At 34.7% G+C, this 18,396-nt stretch overlaps 2 protein-coding genes across 6 annotated transcripts; one reads left to right on the top strand and one right to left on the bottom strand.

Moving 5' to 3' along the window:
- Positions 1-747: 747 nt before the first annotated feature.
- LOC112010883 (uncharacterized) lies at positions 748-2,241 on the bottom strand (the record flags this gene model as incomplete). The annotated part of the gene is made up of 2 exons (XM_065772315.1): positions 748-1,193; positions 2,089-2,241. Coding segments are annotated over 2 exons (378 nt in total), but the record flags the coding sequence as incomplete, so codon positions are not given.
- A 5,102-nt stretch (positions 2,242-7,343) lies between these two features.
- Positions 7,344-13,901, top strand: LOC112010892 (large ribosomal subunit protein mL102 (rPPR5)). 5 transcript variants are annotated; one of them, XR_002882807.2, is made up of 3 exons: positions 7,344-9,942; positions 10,760-10,820; positions 11,010-11,057. XR_002882807.2 is itself a non-coding variant. In XM_065772257.1 (2 exons), exon 1 carries the CDS (start codon positions 7,645-7,647, stop codon positions 9,904-9,906), a length of 2,262 nt encoding a protein of 753 aa, XP_065628329.1. In that variant the 5' UTR covers positions 7,344-7,644; the 3' UTR covers positions 9,907-9,942; positions 13,598-13,901. The 5 variants fall into 5 exon arrangements, 4 of the variants coding, with proteins under 4 accessions (XP_065628329.1, XP_065628328.1, XP_023899037.2 ...); XM_065772257.1 differs by lacking the exons at positions 10,760-10,820; positions 11,010-11,057 and adding an exon at positions 13,598-13,901; XM_065772256.1 differs by lacking the exon at positions 10,760-10,820 and having other exon boundaries at positions 11,010-11,109.
- The last annotated feature ends 4,495 nt before the right edge of the window (positions 13,902-18,396 follow it).

Genomic DNA, 18,396 nt, shown 5'->3' with positions numbered 1-18,396 from the left:
AAATTATAAGGTTCAATTTTGTTACATTTTTGAACCATATAATTTCAATGGTAAGTTTCCTTGAAGTACTATGAGTAAATTGTCAATACCAAACTTTGAGAGCTACCATTCAACCCAACTTGTTTGTAGGGCAATTGCAGTGCCCTTTGCTTCAATAAATTCTTTCACGGGGGTAAGTAAGAACTATGTCTTAGCAATAAAGGCATAGGCATTGGGCAATACGGCTATGATAGCTTCTGAAATAATTTGTATTTTGAAGTAGATGCTTCTAAAATCATCTATTTTCCCGTCACATTGGCAAATCGCTGCCCCTCTTTTGCCTGGATTCTGAAACCATTCTAAAGGTTACTGCTTGAATAACAACATTTTAGGGATCAACCCCCTTGTTAATTCAGGATTGGACGTTAATCTTTCTTCTAAATTGACCAAAATTTGATATTAGTTATTACTATACCATCAATTTTCCACATAGAAATAGGTGCATTCAACTTGGTCAATGACGAGGCCTTGTATTAAAATTTGCAAATTTGGCATTATGTTGGGGCAATAATCATCTCATGTATCCAGCAAATATGACATCTTTCTATGTGGACGAGATAGATGATAGGAATATATATAAGCTACCTCTTCAGGGAGGATGTTGCAACTTGCTGCAACAAAGGATAGTAAAAATTTAACTAGTCCTGTAGCTGTTTCATCGTCAACAAGTAACTTGAACACAAATTTAAAAATTCATTCGAAAATTTTGCACAATCACTTTACTTCCACACAATGCATATCAATATATCATGCTATGGCAACAGGCTAGTGGAAGAACGATAATGGTCGTTACCATCCATCCTCCATTAGTAAATTTTGGAGAATCAAATTTCCCACATTTCAGTCAAGGGCATTAACTCCATTTGATAGATGGGTTGTACAAGTAGACAACATCATCAAAACACAGTTCATTACTCTAGGCAATCACCTTAGTCAGGCAACGCAGTTCCTCGCTCAAGACTGTTTTTGATCTCCAGCGTGGATCTACCAAAGGCTCGTTCAATCTTCTTGTTGAAATGCCCATTACGGTCATTGATTGAGTCAATATCCTTCTCTTCATGGAATTTCCTCCTGCTAAATGACTTGCGCTTCTCGTCCCGAACTTTGAGTTCCTTCACCATCCTATCAATCTTTTCCTTTGAGGTCTTTGGTGCGCCTGTGGAGATAAAAGTGGTGCATTGAAGCTTTTAGAACTTCATTACCACTCCAGCATGTCTAGTAGCCAAGTTCAATTTCAAAAATAATATCCGGGCAGGTGGAATTCTCCACCCTTTAGAAGTGCATTGGGTTACTAATTCAGATGGTACTCTCCATATACATTCGGATGTTCATTGGGTATCCTGTTATCGTGCACTCACAATGGCTGAATCTCTTAATAAAGGAATCCTCCTTGAAATAGTACCAACTAATCCAGATATTTGCAGACAACAATGGCCACATGAAGATCATTGGGAAATGTTTAATCTTCTTGTGGGATATGATGACCCTCACTATCATAATCATGATCTAGATGATGTTGATGAAGAATGGTTCGAAGGAAGAGATGGATGGGATTAAATATTGAAAAAAAAAAAAAAAAGGTCCTAGAAACGTCTTTAGACGTGATCCTTTATCTTTTACTGTTCCCTATCTATCCCTTTGTCAGAAGCATATCCGGGGTAATCCACTCCTTTACATAGGCCCTTACGTAGCATGACACTTGTTGACCAGCTCCAAGCAGGCCTTACCTCTTCAGCAGCTTATCCTGACATATGAATTAAGATGGTGGCAGATCCTTATCTGCCAAAGACTCTTCAAAAGCCAGACCCCTACCCTTATTATTGACATTTGTAAATCCATAAGGAAGGCTCCTACTTTTCTGATATGTATTATGCATGTTGTATTGTCTATAAATAGAGTCCTTATAAGTTGGAGAAGGCAAGAGAGAGTTAAGAAAAGCCTTCATAGCTAGACTCAAAGACCTCTGAGTCTCACATGTCTAATGTAAAGGACCCTAATATAAACCAGATACACCACAGGAAGCATTGCATTTCTTCAATGGTACTGTACCTTCCCATATTGGAGACTTGAAGCATCACGGTAGAACTCAGGATCGGCTTCTTTCATTCTGTTATATTCTTCTATGTCAACCTCAACATTTTTTGTCCGCTTTTTGTACGCATCGTACAAAGTTTTCTGATTGAAAACTGTTAAAGAAGATAAATGTTAGTAAAACTTAATTTAGGTATTGTAGAGAAGAAAAATGGAGATTAAGATGGACGATTTTGAAATCATTATATTACAACAAAATAAAAGCTGTCTAAACATTCATGTCCTCATCTGATATTATACAGTTGTAGAAATATATTTCCAATGAATTTTTCAATTTGCTTAAAGTTCCTAGCATGAGCAGCAGAACTTGAATGATTTCCTAAATCTATGGACTAGACATGGTGCATCCATTGTCACCACTTCACATCATGATTTTGTAGTCCAAGTTATATACACACACACATATATATATACACATATATATCATAGGTTTTGAAGGTTCTATTTATAATCACGTTGCAAAATACTTTATTATTTAAGCTAATTGGAATTCCTATCGTATGTAGCAATAATTATTTTATACATTTGATATATGAATCATTTCTCTTATAATACGTACGTCTTTAGATTAATCTAAGTATATATATGTGTGAATTTTTCTCTTAGAGGCTTAAACCTCGATCTTTGCCCCTCACACCTCACAAATATTTATACTTGTAGAATGACCATTGCGTCAAATATTAGCGGTAGTCAGTTTTGATTTTTTAATATGTGACTAATGAATACATTTTGATTAAGATCAAGGTTGTTCTAAATCTGCTAAATTAAAGGGATTGTGTCAATGGCTCCAATATGAGCAGGGCCTTCTATTTTTTTCTTGGGCTATGTATATCGGACTCGTCAAAAATGGGCCCTTACAAAATTGATAAAAGGAAATGCGGAATTTATTAAACAACCCAAAACTCTGCCCCTTCTTTGTCAAGAGCTTGTAGAGGGCAAACTTGTTGCAGGCTGTGTACCTATTTATGAGAAAACTGAAACATGTGGCACAAATACAATAGGAGAAAAGCTCAAACTAAGAGAAAACATTGAGTACAGTCAAAGAGTGTGTATGCTGAAGCAGGTGTTGCACTTGCACCATCGGTGGCTTTACCCACTTCCATATTTGTGTCTCCCCACAGTTCCTAGCAATTTGCGCTACCTCATGTGCCACCCTATTATTCTATCTTCTCGTATGTTGGAACTTTCCACCATCTGAAACCATTCAAGCCATTTCATTTCACACTTCCTTTGAACTTTGAATTTCAAGAGCTTTCATGTAAGCATATACAAAAATTAATGTTTATTTCTGAATAAGTAACTACTATTTTTCTATTTTAACCAACCATTCCTTAAAATTTTCTATTTTATTATCTATTTCATTTAAATATCAAAATTTTAAATATTTTTTAATCGTCTCTCTCTTCACACACAAAATCCTATTTTGCATAAATTGTTCATGATTTGATGCAGATGATTTTTGAGTTTCATTAAAACTTGCCATAATTTTTAAAAATATTTTATAGTATCTTTTTTAATTTTTATTTTTGCAAAAAAAGAAAAGAAAAGAAAAGAATACTTACATAATATACATTTTTCATGTAACTTAATTTTTAAAAATATTTTTCCTATTTTTTATTTGTTGTTAGATTTGATTATATTATCAAAAAATTTATATTTTAAAATTTATATATAATTTTTTTTAATTAAGCCTTACATGGCACAAACATAATACTATTTATAATTTTTTAATGTTTTTAAATTTATAATTTTTTATTATATAATTTTTATTTTATTTTATATATATACAACTGAAACATCTAAGCACCCACAATTTTTCATGTCATTATAATATTTTAAAAAAATTATATAAACTTGAAAAAAAAAACTAAAAAAAAAAAATTATTCACGCAAATACTTTTCTAAAACCCAATAGGGATTTTTTAGAAAATAACTACAAAACCTAAACAATATCATTAGTTAGGCAACGTTTGAAAGTAATTTGATTTTTAACAATTCGAGTACAGAGGAGTCGATTTTCCTGTTGTTATTTTCCTATTTTGCCCGTAGCTGAGGTGGACAAAGGAGCTAGGTATATAAGAAATCGAGTTCGTTGGACTCATTTCTTATACATAGAAACCAAGTTCACTGGACTCGGTTTTTATACATGGAAATCGAGTCCAGTGAACTCGATTTCTATGTATAAGAAACGAGTTCAGTGAACTCGATTTCTTCTTATAAAAACCGAGTCTAGTGAACTTGATTTCCTAGTCCCATCAGTCCATCTCACAGCACCATCAGTCTCATCCCACTGCCTAAACGGGTCACGTGTACTAAGCTCGAAATCGAGTCCAGAGGGCTCGATTTTCATGAATGGTCCCCAGCCCTCCACGTGTTGCCATGGGTCCCAGCTTGCTCCTTACCGTGGGGTCTCTCACACCTTCTTAAGAAACTAAGCTCTATACTCAGCTCTCAGAAACTCATTTCCTTTCCTAAATTGTCTCTCACTTACACTCATCTCACCCAAACACTCTTAGGTAATGTTTTTACAATATTATTTGCTAGTTTTTTTTTTTTAAAGAAATACTTAGAACATTAGGAAAAGTTTTGTTTTTGTTATTTGTTAGTGTAAATATTGTGATTAATTTATTTGTTAGTATTGTAAAAACATTGCTAGTTTTTTTTTTTAGACACATTGCTAGTGTAAATATTTAGAACATAATATTGCTAGTTTTTTTTGGACACATTTACATTTATATTTGGACACATTTATATAAGATCATGAATCTACTTAAGAAAAGATATCTATAATGACTAGTAATATTATGATTAATTATTGGGAATATTTAGTACTAGATATTGTGATTAAATTACAACATATTGGGATTTTTTTTGTTAGTGTAAATATTGTGATTAAATTATTTGCTAAGTTTTAAAAAAAAAAATTAATATTGTGATTATTGGGAATATTTAGTACCAAATATTGTGATTAGTATGTTATTACAACATATGGGAATATTTGTTTTGTTTGTTAGTGTAAATAATGTGATGATATGCTAAGTTTTTTTAAAAAATTAATATTGTAATTAATTATTTGGAATATTTAGTACTAAATATTGTGATCAATTGTTGGGAATATTTAGTACTTTTAGGTCTTTATCATGGATATGAAATGGATTATGAGTTTGATACCTAAGATAGTAGTAATTTTACCATAAATTATGAGTTTGTAGTCTTTTTACCATAAATTATTTCAAAATATATTTGTTTAAGATTTGTAACAGAGATTTCAATGGATAACTGGTTGGTATATAATATTTTTGTTCATCATAACTTATTTGAATGGGTTTAAAGTCATACCCCTAGAATGATTTGGAATTTTTAAAGAATATGAAATTTGTAATTACTATTTTTGTAAGATTACTAAAGGTGAGTATATGCAAATTTGGTTGAGGTTAGTATTGTTGGCATTTTATACGCAAACTTTTGTGATTGATGTTGATTGAGCGTTATAAATTTGTGACTAACACAATTGCACTTGATGATCTATAGGTTGACAATGATTGCAAAGGTTTTCTTTGCTATTACTATGCTCTTGCTATAGGTACATTTGAAACTTCTTTATCTCTTTTTATTTGTTATTCCTATAAGAACATATATAAATTGAGCTTCACAAGTAAGGCAAACCACTTTATTGACAGGAAGATCTTGAGTCAATTGAGTTAGTGTTATTCCTTAATGTTGTTGGGTTCTAGCATATGATGGTGGAGATGGTAGTGCAATTTGTTTTTGTTTTTGTGTGTGCGTGTGTAAGAGAGAGTGAGAGGATTTGGTGGGTGGGGGAAGGGAGAGAAAGGTTTGATTTGTGATAGTTGGAATAACTTTTTTTTATCGCCTATTTATCTTGGGGGTAGTTTTCAAAAAATCTATTATGTTACATATCTTAAAGGGTAAGAGGTTTTATTTATCTTGGTGAGGTTTTTGTTGATTTTTCAGGCAAGGAATCAAAAAGTTGGGGAGCCTCTTCTCTCAATTTCCATATTTGTGTAGGTAATAGTCATTGTTATCATCCAATTTATGTTTTTAAAATTTTGAAGTAAGATGGACTCTGAAAAAAGTCTATTCATATGTTGCAAAAGTCTTAGCTTTTTAGATGTGAAATATTTTTAATGACAATGAATTTAACCATGCTTTTTGCAAGTTTCAAATTTATTGATGGGGTGTTAAGTATTACATTGCACACTGCAAATTGTGGTTGACCTTGGATTCACAAATTAACTACAAAACCCATAACCAACACATCAATCGACCTACAAAACCCACAAACCAAAGTGACCCACACAGCCCACAACCTCCATACCACCACCCAAAACCTAGTAGTAGCCCACAAAATCTCAACCCACCACAGAGTCAGCCACCAATTCAAGTTTTAAACCCTCAACCACCCAAAATCAACCACAAAATCACACCCAAATCACCAGCCACCACTGAAACCTAGCCACCAAAACAACCATCACTGAAACCCACATCAAACATACCCAATAAACCCCCAAAAAAAAAAAGAAATAATCAAAGCAAACATAATCAGTTGCAAGGAATAGAAAGAGAGTCCTTACTTTTATGATAGACTCAGTGTTTGAGGGAGAGAAATGTTGAGCGAGGCAGAGACGGAGCAACGGGAGCGAGAGGGGGCGACGGCGACGGAGCGAGGAGACTGAGACTGACAGCGACGGCGACGGAGGGAATGAGTGAGAGAGTGAGAGTTTTTGAGTGAGACTGGAGTGGGAGGGAATGAGTTTTTTTGATCTGTGTGAGTGATTGCGATCTGCGTTTTGAACATGTGATGGGCGCAAAGGAATTCGAGTTCAATATACTCCTTTTCCATGTATAGAAACCGAGTAAAATGTACTCGATTTCCTTTAAACCAAAACAACTTCAATTAACTTGATTTATATGTATAGAAACCGAGTAAAATGAACTCTTTTTCCTTTAAACCAAACCGATTTCAATTAACTCGATTTTATGTAAAGAAACCGAGTAAAATGAACTTGATTTATGGGTCTACGTGGACTCTCTGTCTAACTTAGATGCTGGCAAAATAGGAAACTCGACTCCAATATACTCAATTTTATAAGCCAAAAATCCACTCATTTTGATTCAAATTGTTAAAAATCAAATTAGTTTGTAACGTTGCCTAACTAATGATATTGTTTGAGCCCAATAGTTTTTTTTTTTTAAAAGTCCAACCCAATAAACACAAAACCCTATCTCTCCCGTTCCCCTTCTCCTTTCCCGTTTCACCCACAACCACCACAACTCAGCAGGCAGCAGCAGCACCACAACCCACAACAACCGCAACACACAAACCACCACCATAATCAGACCATATCAAACCCACAACCCAAAAGCAAAAAACGATTCTGAAGATCTGCGATTGCCCGAAGTTAACGTCACTGCTGATCTTCGTTCCTATAACTCCAGAACACTACCGTGTACCACAGAATCACTTCAGACTCACTTCTCAAAATCCTTTCAATGGCTTACATTTCTGCATCTAAACCCTACCAATGGTCCCCCAGGGTTTTCCCCACCATACCCAGAACCTTAAACCCTTCCTCCACCTTCAGTCTCCTCCACTTCTTCACTACCACCGACGACTCTGTCTCCTCCGTGGATCAAAAACCAAACCCAGATCCGGGTCCTGAAGAAAATGTGGAGCCAAGGGTGATTCAGAGAACCCCACGAGGTAATTTTCGAAACCCAGAAAAGATAGAGGATGTTATATGTAGAATGATGGCGAGTCGGGCTTGGACGACCCGGTTACAGAACTCGATCCGGGCATTGGTGCCCGAGTTCGATAATTCGTTGGTTTGGAACGTGTTGCATAGTGCTAAGAACTCGGAGCACGCGCTCCAGTTCTTCAGGTGGGTCGAGCGGGCCGGGTTGGTCCGCCACGACCGTGACACCCATTTGAAAATGATTGAGATTTTGGGCAGAGCTTCGAAGCTCAACCATGCTAGGTGCATACTGTTTGATATGCCGGAAAAAGGGGTGGAATGGGATGAGGAGTTGTTTGTTTTGATGATTGAGAGCTATGGTAAAGCTGGGATTGTTCAGGAATCTGTTAAGATTTTTCAGAAAATGAAAGAATTGGGTGTGGAGAGGACTGTGGAGTCGTATGATGCTTTGTTCAAGGTGATTATGAGGCGTGGGCGGTATATGATGGCGAAGAGGTACTTTAATGCCATGTTGAATGAAGGGATTGAGCCAACTCGTCATACTTACAATTTGATGATTTGGGGGTTCTTTTTGTCGTTGAGGTTGGAGACGGCGAAAAGGTTTTATGAGGATATGAAGAGTAGAGGGATTTTGCCGGATGTGGTCACTTATAATACTATGATTAATGGGTATAATAGGTTTAAGATGATGGATGAGGCAGAGAAGTTGTTTACAGAGATGAAGGGGAGGAACATAGCTCCTACGGTTATAAGTTATACTACCATGGTAAAGGGGTATGTTTCGGTTGGGCGAGTTGATGATGGGTTGAGATTGTTCGATGAGATGAAGTCTTTTGGTATTAAGCCTAATGATGTTACGTACACCACCTTGTTGCCTGGGCTTTGTGATGCAGAGAAAATGCCTGAGGCTCGAAGTATATTGAAGGAGATGGTTGAGAAGCATATTGCTCCTAAGGATAATTCCATCTTTATGAAATTGTTAACTTGCCAATGCAAGTCCAGTAACTTGGATGCGGCTACTGATGTGCTAAAGGCGATGATTCGGTTGAGCATACCCACAGAGGCTGGTCATTATGGTGTCTTAATTGAGAATTTTTGCAAGGCTGAGGACTATGATCAGGCCATTAAGTTGTTGGATAAGCTTATTGAGAAGGAAATCATCTTGAGGCCACAGAGTTCTTTGGATATAGAGCCTAGTGCTTATAACCCAATGATTCAATATCTGTGCAAACATGGGCAGACAGGGAAAGCGGAAATCTTTTTCCGGCAATTGATGAAGAAGGGTGTTCTGGATTCAGTTGCTTTTAACAATTTGCTCTGTGGTCATTCTAAAGAAGGGAATCCTGATTCTGCTTTTGAAATTCTAAAGATTATGGATAGGAGAGGGGTCTCTAGAGATGCAGATTCATACAAATTGCTTATCAAGAGCTCCTTGAATAAAGGTGAACCAGCTGATGCCAAAACAGCTTTGGATAGCATGATTGAAGCTGGGCATCTTCCAGATTCATCACTATTCAGGTCAGTCATGGAGAGCTTATTTGAAGATGGGAGGGTGCAAACTGCAAGCCGGGTGATGAAGAGTATGGTGGAGAAGGGGGTGAAGGAAAATATGGATTTGGTTGCTAAGATCTTGGAAGCCCTCCTCATGAGAGGTCATGTTGAAGAAGCCCTGGGACGCATTGATCTATTTATGCATAACGGGTGCTCACTTGATTTTGACAGTCTTTTGTCTGTTCTTTGTGAGAAAGGGAAGACAATTGCTGCTCTTAAGCTGTTAGATTTTGCTTTGGAGAGAGACTATACCATAGACTTTTCAAGTTATGACAAGGTTTTGGATGCTCTTTTGGCAGCAGGGAAGACACTCAATGCATATTCAATATTGTGTAAAATAATGGAGAAAGGAGGGGCCTCCGATTGGAGTAGTTGTGCGGATCTGATCAAGAGTCTTAATCAGGAGGGAAACACAAAGCAAGCAGATATTCTCTCTAGAATGATTAAGGGTGAGGAGAAGTCCCATGTGAGCAAAAAAGGGAAAAAACATGCTACTGTTGCTGCCTAATGTCCTGTCTCTTCACTTTTCTTCTGCTGTTTTGAGGTGAGAATTCAGGCATGAACTTTTTTTAAATGATGAGAAAAGTTTCATTGTTAGGGGAATAAGTCGTTAGAATTGAAATGTAATCTGTTAGTGGCTTTGTTTCAGTTCCGGGGTTGTAATTCCTCTTGACAATTTTCCAATTGAATTTATAATCAACTCAGTTCAATGAAGGTAGCCTTATTAGGTTTCTTTGTTCGCAAACATGGATCTGATTACTGCCTATTATTGAATTTGAAATTTCGCTTCTTATTATCATTTGTTTATATTAGATTTATCTCTTCTTATTGCTAGCTGAGGCTAGGCCCAAACTGTGGCTCCTTCACACTGTAGAAAATGTTGGCAAGTTTGTAATTATGTATTCTGAATGTAGCTTTGCTGTAAAATGGCAGCAGTTTTGATGATGACAATTACATAGTGATTTCATTATCCATGATTAATTCTCAGTGACTCAACTTGTAAAAAAATGAATACATCATCATATGTGCCAGTACTGTTTGAAGTTCAATGAGGCTAGTGCTTGTAAATATTGGAGTCAATTTGAATTCAGGATTGGACCCAAACTGGCTGAGTCTCTTTTTTTTGATAAGTAAGAAGAAAATATTATTAATAAAGGAATAGCTCATTATTAATAAGTCTCTTTTTTTGTCCGATAATACTGAGACTCAGCCATAAGATGTTAATCCATAAATTCATTGTCAGTAGAATATCTCAATGGTTTTGTCCATTAGTTCTTCCACCCTCTCCCTCTACTCTTGAGTGATGAAGATGTGCCTGGCTTTGCACCTGATCTCAAACTCGTGGGTAATCTTCCTTTCAGTGTGGACAGTGCTCAACTCACCGACTTGTTTGAAGGTGCTGGAAATGTTGAAATGGTTGAGGTACTATACTAATGAAAATTCCCAACTTTTCTTTTTTACACTATCTGTGTATATGTGGTGAAAAAGAAATATGGGTTTTCTTTTTTGTTTTGTTAACCCCCCAAAACAATACAAAAAGAGAATGTTTGAAAGTAAAGAAACGCAATTGGTTAAATGTGCTGAAGTTGTTGTTGTTGTTGTTGTTGGTAGGTGATTTATGACAAGACAACTGGAAGAAGCAGAGGGTTTGGATTTGTTACCATGTCTTCGGTTGAGGAAGTTGAAGCTGCTGCTCAACAGTTCAATGGCTATGTAAGTAAATCATATTCTATTTACTTGAGTTGGTAATGGGTTCTATTTCTTTATGGTATTGTTACTACGGTTTTTAAAGTAAAAAAGACAAATTTATGGCTTTCATATTCCATTATATACCTTTTTTTGGGAGGTAGATCAACTCCTCTTTGTTTAATTATTTTACTGAGTTCAAGCTCAAAAACATGCTTGTGGCCCCAAATAATTATTTCTAGACAGTTTGGTGTGATGGCAAGAGCCTCTCACCAAAAGCAATAGGTCACATGTTTGAGTACTGGTTTCAGCCTCTCCAAACATTAATTGGGGGTAAGGTGGTCTACCAATCACCTCTCCTAGGCGTCGCAAAACTGGCTTTGTGCAATAGGTACAATTTTTATTTTTAGAAAGTTTAATCAGAGCTAGAAACTAGGCCAATTTTGGTTAAAGTTGAATAAAATTTGGTTTTGAAGCTTTTTTGGTGTGAGGCAGGTGTTGCAACCAGATTTTGATTGAAGCTTTTTTGGTCTGAGGATGTCATTTTGTGGGCAGATATGTTGTTACATATATGTATGTGTGTTTCTTCTATTTATGAGTTACTTGATACAACCAGAAGTCTCATAGAAATAATTTATTATTACAATGGCCAATATTGCTAATTAGCAATATTGTTTAGTTTCTTTTCTTTCTGTTTGGTCCATTGTTCAACAACATTTACCACATTACGAGTCTTAGTGTATAATTAAAATTATTTGGTAGCCAGTATTTGCTTTATGATAATTTACCTGTTGGTCATCTGAATGATGGTTATGCAGGGCACTTGATTAGTTGATGTTCACTGAAATAGTAATTTTACAACCAAAATTTTTGTCAACATTTTCTGAATTTCATTCGTGTTCAGTCCACGAGTGGGGTTGTAAGATTCATTAAATTCATGCTCTATGCTTGTGTGTGTGTATGTATATATATTAATTATGAATTATTTGATTGTATCTTGTTACTAACCAGATATTATCAATCTGATAAATATATACAGGCTAGGTTAATGAGAACTCTTGATATATCAATATAGATAGCCACTAATGTTGATGGGCATATAACTCTGGGGATGCAAACTAGTTTGTTTAATATGTGGTAGGCTATTTTAAAAAATGTTTCAATTGAACTGATACTAATATACGATATTTTTGTAGATGAGTGATATATTTATATAATGTGCATTCTCAGATTCTAGTGTGTAATTGATTCTGCAAAACTGAAACTCTCTTAGAGTTTGGAAGCTATTTTTGACATATCATTGAAATATTTTAAGATATGGTAGATAGCAAATACGTGTTACATGTCTGATCTCATTTCTTACTGCTGAATCGAATCACCATTCATAGACTGGATTTGATTTTGGTGACTGCAGCTATGCGATGTCACAATAACTTGTTTATATCTTGTTTCCAAACTTATTTACATTTTACTCTTTGAAAATTTGTTGGTGTAGGACTTGAAAGGCAGACCACTACGAGTCAGTCAGGCAGACGCTAAGCCCCCAAGACGTCAATTTTGAGTTTTGACTCATTTGAATGTCCTTGACCATCAAAAGACATGGGGTATAACTCTTAACCTACTGTAAATTAAATTGGGTTTAGGAGTTATTTACTTATTTATTTCATGAAATCATTGTGTTCTAGCCCCTCTGTTCTCAATCCTGTGATTGTGTTTACTTTGATATGTATAAAAGAGAGAGAAAAAGGAAAAGGAAAAAAAAAAGGCTGCTGTAGATCTTTTATTCTTTCTTTAGCTGCTCAGGTTCTGAGGTACTAACCGTTTGTTTTCTAAATGGTTATGAACTTACCTGTTTACCTTGGTGCTGCAATTTTGCACCTAATGGGTCTTGAATTCACAACCCACAATTCACCTTGAACTTACAAGTGGAAGAGTTGCCAATTGAGCTAGAGCTCATTGGCATTTTTTTTTTCTCTTTGAAAATTTGTTGGTGTAGGACTTGAAAGGCAGACCACTACGAGTCAGTCAGGCAGACGCTAAGCCCCCAAGACGTCAATTTTGAGTTTTGACTCATTTGAATGTCCTTGACCATCAAAAGACATGGGGTATAACTCTTAACCTACTGTAAATTAAATTGGGTTTAGGAGTTATTTACTTATTTATTTCATGAAATCATTGTGTTCTAGCCCCTCTGTTCTCAATCCTGTGATTGTGTTTACTTTGATATGTATAAAAGAGAGAGAAAAAGGAAAAGGAAAAAAAAAAGGCTGCTGTAGATCTTTTATTCTTTCTTTAGCTGCTCAGGTTCTGAGGTACTAACCGTTTGTTTTCTAAATGGTTATGAACTTACCTGTTTACCTTGGTGCTGCAATTTTGCACCTAATGGGTCTTGAATTCACAACCCACAATTCACCTTGAACTTACAAGTGGAAGAGTTGCCAATTGAGCTAGAGCTCATTGGCATTTTTTTTTTTCCTTTTCAAAACTATAAAATATGCTTATCTTTGTTACAGGGACTTGAAGTTGTGCAAGCTGGAACCTACTGCTGTCCATCAAGAATGTACAGAAAATGGTCCTCGCACTACTGTAGTTTCTGGGCCTACAGATGGATGAGCTGATAAATGTGTTTTTTGAAAGATGCTTATGTATGTTATGAGTATCATAATCCTGATAAGAAACTGATATGTTGCCTATCTGTTTGACTTTTGGCTGATCCAGTACATGGGTATTTTAATTGTTTTGTCTTTCCCAAATATGTTTTAGATGATTTTGTAATTGTAGGATGAATGAAAGAAATGAGTTTGATAATTTCTTGGATGAGTTTGCTAGTCTTCTAGCTCTGATCAACCATGAAACTCTGAATCTTGTGAGAAAAAGTTCCATGCTTTCTTTTCACGGTGAGCCCACTGGAAGGCCTTATTGATTTCACTGCCAGTTTCTAGGCCTTGGCCTGAAGAAATGACCTAAAGATATATATAGGGAAGAAAAGGAGTGTAGGGTTCTATTTTTGGTTTTTGGAAGCTAAGAGGAGTGGAGCTTTAATGGTAGGGTATTGGGGTTGCATAGTTTTAATAAACTCTTCAGGTTTCATTTATATATTTTGCTCTCCTCTCCTTTGTGAATAGTAGGCTGTTGTGTTGAACTAAAGAATTCCTTAGAGAACGAGAGATACTAGCTGGCTATAGAAGAATGCTTAATAAACTGTAATAGTGAGTGGCTCACAATCCATGTGATTGTTAGTGTGGATGACTTTGGCATGGATGTCTTAATTTCTTGTTTGTTTGACTAATATCTATATTCTTTGGCAACTTGGGTGGCTATGGATTGTCTTTTATGGATGTTATGGTTTTGGGTGTAGCTGTCTAGATGATGACTTGAATGGATTTGAGATGATATCAGTTTGCACAAACCCTTTGGTTAAACCCAATTCAGCCCATCTGGACTGGGGGTTCCACCAAAAAATTAAAAAAAAATTTGAAAGTTTAATTGTCAGTCAACAATTGGTCAGTGATAATCAATATAGAAGGAGTTTATTATTGTGAAACTGGTTTGTGGTGATTTCTTAAGGTGTGATATTCTGAAGAAAAAAAACCTAATTAAACTGTTTTCTATTGTACTAAACTCTAGCAAATGTGAAAAATGTTTTCTGATCGAAACAAAATGGAACTTACAGTCACAAATTGAGTTTATCAACAACAAAACAAAAAAAAACTTAAGTTACAAATTGTTTCTTTGTTATGCAAGCACGATTTACATGTTATTTTGGTTAAAACATATACACATTATGTCATTATCTGTGTTTTGGTATAGTTTTATTGACGCATCCATTTTTTAAGTTCTCAATTTTCCTAATCATACACTTTCTTTGGCACCAATTGTTTGTTCTGATCAATTACTTTCTTCTACTTTGTCAAAATTGTTCTATATCCTGCTCTATCTGCTAGCTGGAAGAATATAAAAAATGTTGTTTATTGATGGAAATTAAAAAGAAGCTATTGCCTACTGGTGCTTCACAATAGGCCTGTTGGGAATTAATACTAGTACTTTTATTTCTCCATTCTCGAATTAAATTTGGGCAGTTAAGCTTTGATGCATGGCCACCTCTGTCTTCAATGCAGGTCAGTCACAGTTGTGCAGTCACTCATCTGCCTTATACTGATTCCCCTACTCCCTTTCATATCACATTTACAATTTCCTTTTTTTTTTTTTTTTTTTTTTTTTGTATGTAAAGAACTTGATCTTTATGGAAATTAAAGAATAAACACTAAAAATAAATTAGGATCAACTAAAGAATCCTTGACATTAATAGATTTTTTTTGCATAAAATGGTTTTTCTGATGATTTTATTCCAATGAACAACTACTACTACTTTTATAGAAGATAACCCTTGCATTTTAGGAACAATTTATCTTAATAAAAATCAAAGAGCTCCACTAGCTGTTACAATCTTATTAAGGATATTTCAAAATCAAAGTTTATTCATCATGAATACCTTTTAGATGAAATGTTATTCTAAATGATATCATTTAAGCATTTCTTTTATTTAGCACATATTTGACTTTGGCTACCAAGCTTGGTGTAGTTGCTTGATTTATGGATCCTTGATTCAAGTGTGCTGATTAATGGTGAATAAAATTTGATTATGAAATATCCACAATAAATCCTATCAAATGACTAACATATTCCCTTATCTTACTAAAATGCAAATACAAATGCAATAAATCCTAATATCATGCAACAACTTATTCAGATCCTAAAATTTTGCAAAATATCTAAATACTATCCATGTAATAGTTGTAGAGTGTTTTATTGTTTTCATTTTTTTTCCTTTTTAATTTTAATTGATGCCAAGAAACCAGTGTGTTTAAGGCCACTTTGAATCTTAGTTACTATTTTTTTTTTTTAACTTTGTTTTATAGATATCAATGGCAGCAACACCAACTCTATTTTCTTTGCTTGTCCATCATGGTCCAACAACATTGATCATTCACAATGTTGATAGGAATCAATTTTCATATATGGATACGTGTCAAGATATATTAGAGACTGCACTCGTGGACTTGCCTGCAAACATAGGTGCAAACATCAACTTCAAGTGTGAAATACCAAATATAATGGACATCATGAATGTGAATAATGATATTAAGGGTGTCATAAAATTTACATTCATGTTTCATTTGCGCTTAATGAGCCTCAATGCACTACTTCTCAACCCACTCAAGAACAAGCTATCGTTGGTACAACTTCTTTATCTAAAAATCCTAATTTTAGAGACATTTTTTGGCAAGATCTTTTGGTTGGGGCTACTATTAATTTTAGCCATGACATTAATGCCGTTAAGGGGAAAGAGGTTCCTGATGAAATTCTATTGGCATTGGCTAGTGTTCTTGAGGATTTTGATATTCTTGCTCCTATGGGTGTAGAGTATGATTATTCTGAAGAAGAATTACAGATTAGTGCTTCAGAGTGGCGAGTTAGAAGTGAAGATGAAATTGACAATGATAGTGAGAATGAAGTAGATGGGTCTATGGTTGAGAAAAATTCTGAAGGTGAGGATGGTGGCCTCTCAGATTATGGCTTTAAAGAAGTTCATGAGAATGGGTTTGATCCTGATGTTGACATAGAGAAAATTCATGTGGATAGGGCTATTCAAGGAAGAAGGTTCATTGTAGAAGAAGGTTCAATAAGGCTAGAAAATGACATGGTTTTTACTAATGTGAATGAGTTTAGGGAAGCATTAAGGGATTTTGCAATTCAAGAAGGATTTGAACTTGTTAGGGTGAAGAATGATAAAGTTAGAGTGATTGCACATTGTGCCAGTGACGGATGTCCATGGCAGATTTATGTTGCTATAACACCTGATGAGATTACATTTAGGATCAAAACCTATGATTCATAACACACATGTATAAGGTCCTCCAAAAATTCAAATGCAACCTCCACTTGGATTGCTATGAAATTAAGGGCTTTGTTTGGGAGTTCATAAAAGAATGAAATGGAATGATCATTAAAGGAATGAAATGGAATGGAATAGAATGGAATGTATTAAGTAGGGAAAGGAATGAAATGGAATGGAATTATAAAAATCTTGTTTGGATATTTTAAAATAAATGAATTAAAGTCACAAAAAAAAAGGGTAATTTACTGCTATGAGTGGCTCCCAAACTTCTGGTTCAGCTGTCTATATATTTAAAGAATCATTCCATCCAAAACCACTCAATCAATCTTTAAAAATGTCATAGCATTCATGAAAATTCTTTTTCAGTGTCTTTTATCGATTTTTCACCTTATCCTTGTTAATCTCCATGTGAAAATTTTCAATCAATTCTTTCACTATGTCATCATATGCCTTAGAGGTAAAAGATCCATTAACTCTACCATCCATGATCACTTGATGTAAAAAAGCATCCACTAAAGTATCATCCATAACACTACTACATTGTACTTCTTTGCTTGGACCTCCACCATTCTTCTTTGATATCTTGCTCATGTTATAATTAATAGGGCAAAAAACACATATAAAATAATGTGTAGATATTAAATATTAATGATAAAAAAATCCTATTACAAATAATTGAGATCATATTATCATTGTTAGACTATCTTAAAGCAAAAAGTATGTTTTGTGTCCCTAATATGATGAATATATATTTAGTTTCTAAACCAGAAATTAACTTGAAAAGTATCAGATTATTTTATTTTATTTCTTTACTAAGTGAAAAGTAGCAGACATAAACAAACAAAACTAGTAGCAGACATAGACAAACAAAACTAGCAATATTGAATTATAGAAATACATAAAGTGGCATGATAGAAACAATTGTGGCATGGTAGAAATACAAAATTCGCAAACAAATAGACAAAGAAAACTAGCAACACCAAATTGGAGTGATAGACCAAAAAAAAATATATATATAATAATAATAATACTAGTAGAGAAAGAAATTGAAAGACTAGTTGACTGGCAAACAAAAAATACACTAGCAAACTACTTGTGAAATAGTAACATGTAATCATCTATAATGAATCAATGGGGCAGTTAATAAAAAAAACTCACAAAACAGCAGCAGTATTGTGAAGAGAACAGTAGTAGTAGCGAAGAACAACAACAGCAACATGAGCAACAGTGCAAGAATGATAGCTACGTTATTTTGTATAGCCAGTTGAGAAAAAAAGGTTTTGTGATGTGTAAAAATGGTTGAGATTGAAGGGGTATTTTAGGAGTTTTAACAAAATTTTCATTAAACCAAAATCCATTCCCTCCTATTCCTCCTAATTTAAGGAGAACAAAAATTTGAGATTTTGATGGAAA

The sequence above is a fragment of the Quercus suber genome, unplaced genomic scaffold (genome assembly GCF_002906115.3).
Source record: "Quercus suber isolate HL8 unplaced genomic scaffold, Cork oak 2.0 scaffold_56, whole genome shotgun sequence".
NCBI classification, from domain to species: Eukaryota; Viridiplantae; Streptophyta; class Magnoliopsida; order Fagales; family Fagaceae; genus Quercus; species Quercus suber.
Note: the sequence above shows the minus strand (reverse complement) of the source record. Positions and strands in the feature narration are given on the sequence as shown.

What these genes read in the sequence shown, in the direction of transcription:
- LOC112010892 (XM_065772257.1), top strand. Translation starts at nt 7,645, where the DNA reads ATGGCTTACATTTCTGCATCTAAACCCTACCAATGGTCCCCCAGGGTT.